Consider the following 4391-nt stretch of genomic DNA (forward strand, 5'->3'; position numbering starts at 1 on the left):
AGAGAAAACCTTGGCTTTCACTGTGGTGTATGGTTCTCATGGAGAAAAAGACTACTTTAAAAAAATAAATCTCTCAGTGATTTTTGCCTATGGAGGGGGCTGACAGGGTCCGTATCTGGTACCCCAGGTCTTCTGAAATAAGTATCTCATTTAATACTTATTAAATGAGAAGTCCTTAGCAGTAAGCACAGGAGTCCAGGCAGAGTGACTTCCGGGTTCCATGGTTAGTCTCTTTTCACGGAGATAGGAAAACACTCTGATGTGGCTTCTATGCCCTGACACATTTCCTGTGTCACTTTACTGCTGTGGTAATAGTTCAGATTATGCACTACAAACCAGACGTGGTGTTGAAGAACATACTAGAGGCAGTCAGGCAGACAGGTCACCATCCTCATTAGCTGATGTGTTAACTTTGAGCAAGCGCCACACTTTTCTGAGCATCATTTTTTCACACGGTTTAGCTAGAGATGTTCAGGCTTATGAGAAGGAATTTTACACGACGTTGACCGTCAAGTGTGTGTGTGTGTGTGTGTGTGTGTGTGTGTGTGTGTTTGGGAGGCACAGAGGCTTTTGCATTCAGGCCAGGTCTCTGTTCACTTGCAAAGTAAGCGGGCACATTGTCCTCAACGCTGCTCCAGCCCTGGCACACAGTGTCCACAAAGGTGGGGGGGGGATTCCCGGCTCAGTGAATAACAAGCTAGCCAAAGGGACTCCCTACTCCTTTACATTGTAAGGGTATTTCAAGCGAGGGAGACCAGAGTGCGGAAAACCGTGCCTCTAACCTTCCAGATTCTGGCAATCCGGGACAGGGAAAAGAGGGCTCCAGGCCCTGAATCTTGGGGATTCAGTCTCTGATCTGTTCCTGTTAGGGCGCATGCGGGGGTGCAGAAAACCATAGGTGCCAGCAGAGGGCGCCAGGTGCCCGCTGAGCATGTGGCACCGTGTTTGGGGTGCTTGCGGGGCGCGGGTCACGGGCTGTACTCGTGAGTTGACCGCAGAAGCGCCTTGGCGGGCGGAGCACCGAGCGAACGGCCCGGGAGCTGGCGCAGGTTTGGCAGAGTCGCGGAGCGTGGCCTCCCAGAGCGGTGAGCACCCTCGACCCGGGGCTCCTCGTATCCCAGTTACGGGACTGCGCCCTGGCGCGAAGCCGGCAGCTGTCCAGGGCTTGCAGGGCGTGGGTGTGAGCAGGGTCGGCTCTGCCCCCGAGCTTTGGGTGGATCTTGCTTGGGATTGACCCGAGGAGGCGCTGAGTCCAGGACCCAAGTTTGGCTTACTTAACGTTTGAACGCCAGGATTTGTCCCTTGGGTTCGGTTTTGTGCTGGGGTCCCTGGGGTGGGAGAGATAGCCAAGGCAAGGCGATCACGTAGGCGTCCCACAGCCCTGCTCCTGCTGCGCCATCGGGAACCACGTGTGGCTGTCGCCCGCCACTCTGCCTGTCAAGATCAGCCCATCCCAGGGCCGGGAGGGGACGCGGAGGCGGGGTGGGCTGTGCCCCTCTGGAACCCAGCCGGCCCGTGCCCTCGCCCGAGCGGCTGTGCCTGCCTGGAGCTCCTGCAGCTGCTGCTGACTCGGGAGGCTCCGGACCCTGACCTAAGATTGAGGAGCCAAAAGGAAGTCCTGCGCTGGGTTCCTGTAGACAGGACAGAAAGCTGTCCCAGTGACTAGTCCTGGAGGTGCCCTCCCAAGGACACTCTGACAGCCCCTGGGACAGCGATCTGTAGGTGGCTAAGATAGCAGGGGTTGGGGGTAGGGGGATGTGCAGCTTCCCTGGGTACCTGATCTGGATTTCTTTCCCAAATCTGGCCCAGAGATTTTTGTGCATTAGGAGGGGAACACTTGCTAGGCCGGCTGGACTCACTGGAAGCTCCAGGAGTTTTGGGAGAGCGACCCCAAAGCAAGGTAGGTGGTCTTGACAGACTTGTCCAGGAGATGATGAGCTGGGACTTTTACACTGCTAAAGATGCGAGCTGCACAGAGTCTTGGTGAACGACTTGCTATTTTCCTTTGCTGTTTTAGGACATCTGGAGAGATGTGGCACTAGGGACTTGGAGGAAAAACACATGCATTTTAGGCTGCATCTCTGAGGAAAAGGCAGCACCCCTGAAAAGTGACTGTAGTTGACCAGGAAGAGGCCTCAGACTCTTGAAGACTTAGAACATGCCGAAAAGCTGGTGTTGTCCCCGGGGAATCTAGGGACCAGTAGGTGCCTGGAGCACGGAGCCCAGAAGTCTGGAAAGCAAGAGGGTACTTTAACCGGCATGGCTTGGATTGCTACGAGGAAGGTACTGTTGGAACACCTCTGTCCTTTAGTCCAGGCAGCAACTAGGGCTGCGCAAAGGGCTGTTGGCTGGTGAGTGACCAGGGGAAGTCTGGCTAAACCTGCTCAAGAACCCCAGGACTAAGCCACCTGGATTGCTTCCCGACTGGAAGATGGCTCCGAACACTTCTACCATGGATGAAGCCGGGCTGGCGGTGGAGAGGGATTTCTCCTTTCGCATTCTCACGGCCTGTTTCCTGTCGCTGCTCATCCTGTCCACTCTCCTGGGGAACACCCTCGTCTGTGCCGCTGTCATCAGGTTTCGACACCTGCGGTCCAAGGTGACCAACTTCTTTGTCATCTCTTTAGCTGTGTCAGATCTCTTGGTGGCTGTCTTGGTCATGCCCTGGAAAGCTGTGGCTGAGATTGCTGGCTTCTGGCCCTTTGGGTCCTTTTGCAACATTTGGGTAGCCTTCGACATCATGTGCTCCACTGCGTCCATCCTTAACCTCTGTGTGATCAGCGTGGACAGGTACTGGGCTATTTCCAGTCCTTTCCAGTATGAGAGGAAGATGACCCCCAAGGCAGCCTTCATCCTAATTAGTGTAGCATGGACTTTGTCTGTTCTTATCTCCTTTATCCCAGTGCAGTTAAGCTGGCACAAGGCAAAGCCCACGTGGCCCTTGGATGGCAACTCCACTTTCCTGGAAGACACTGAGGATGACAACTGTGACACCAGGCTGAGCAGGACGTATGCCATTTCATCCTCCCTCATAAGCTTTTACATCCCCGTAGCCATTATGATTGTCACCTACACCAGTATCTACAGGATTGCCCAGAAACAAATCCGGCGCATCTCAGCCTTGGAGAGGGCAGCAGTCCATGCCAAGAATTGCCAGACCACCACGGGTAATGGAAACCCCGTGGAATGTTCTCAATCAGAAAGTTCCTTTAAGATGTCCTTCAAGAGAGAGACTAAAGTACTGAAGACACTGTCTGTGATCATGGGAGTGTTTGTGTGCTGCTGGCTCCCTTTCTTCATCTCAAACTGCATGGTCCCCTTCTGTGGGTCTGAGGAGACCCAGCCGTTTTGCATTGATTCTATCACCTTTGATGTGTTTGTGTGGTTTGGGTGGGCAAACTCTTCCTTGAACCCCATTATTTATGCCTTCAATGCTGATTTTCAAAAGGCATTTTCAACCCTCTTAGGATGCTACAGACTTTGTCCCACGACGAATAATGCCATAGAGACAGTAAGCATCAACAACAATGGGGCTGCGGTGTTTTCCAGCCACCACGAGCCCAGAGGCTCCATCTCAAAGGACTGCAATCTGGTTTACCTGATCCCTCATGCCGTGGGCTCCTCCGAGGATCTGAAAAAGGAGGGTGCAGGGGGGAAAGCTAAGCCACTGGAGAAGATGTCCCCAGCCTTATCGGTCATACTGGACTATGACACTGATGTCTCCCTAGAGAAGATCCAACCTATCACGCACAGTGGACAGCCCCCAACCTGAATTTTGGGACCTCGTCTCCCAAGCTGGCCAGGGCTTCCCCAGAACTGTTAAGGAATTAAGGTCTGGTGGGACTGTGAGCCACCGAGAGATCCCTCTGCTGCTTCTGAACAATTACAAAGCTTTTCAAATGCATTACTTCAGTGTGTTTTCTAGGGACACGTGAAGGGCCACAAGGGAAAGGACTTGGGCTCTGAAATCATTTTTGAAACTTACTACCTTAGGACGTTATAAGAAAAACAGGGCAAAGAGTCAACAGTCAACAGCGTCTCGTAGGAATCAAAACTTTCTAGGAATGAAGCAAGAGAGTTGAGTTTGCTGTGTCCAAACAGGTGCTAAAACTGTCTGAGCAGTTTTCAGATTGTACAGGTAGGTGCATGCCTTCACTAATTACTCCTACAACACTAATTGAGCCTTACAGCAAAAGCAGGATTTCTCTTTTTCAGAATTGACAGATGTTCTGTTGATAATGGGTTTATTTATTTATTTATTTATTTATTGTATTATATGGATATTTTAAATTTATCATAGTGAATCTATATTTATTCATATTTAATAGAACAAACCAATGTTATAGGAGACTGAACTGTCCATTGTACTAGCACTTTGTGAGCCCATGAAA

The 4391-nt window shown here is 51.7% G+C and overlaps 1 protein-coding gene across 1 annotated transcript; it reads left to right on the top strand.

The window, feature by feature from the left end:
• Positions 1–2416: 2416 nt before the first annotated feature.
• Drd1 (dopamine receptor D1) lies at positions 2417–4030 on the top strand. Its single transcript, XM_051194270.1, has one exon. The coding sequence runs from the start codon at positions 2432–2434 to the stop codon at positions 3770–3772; it is 1341 nt and encodes a 446-aa protein (XP_051050227.1). The 5' UTR covers positions 2417–2431; the 3' UTR covers positions 3773–4030.
• Positions 4031–4391: the final 361 nt, after the last annotated feature.

This window comes from Phodopus roborovskii, unplaced genomic scaffold, assembly GCF_943737965.1.
Source record: "Phodopus roborovskii unplaced genomic scaffold, PHOROB, whole genome shotgun sequence".
Lineage (NCBI taxonomy): Eukaryota > Metazoa > Chordata > Mammalia > Rodentia > Cricetidae > Phodopus > Phodopus roborovskii.

Excerpts from the sequence above, each read along its gene's own strand:
- Drd1 (XM_051194270.1), top strand. The coding sequence starts at position 2,432 with ATGGCTCCGAACACTTCTACCATGGATGAAGCCGGGCTGGCGGTGGAG.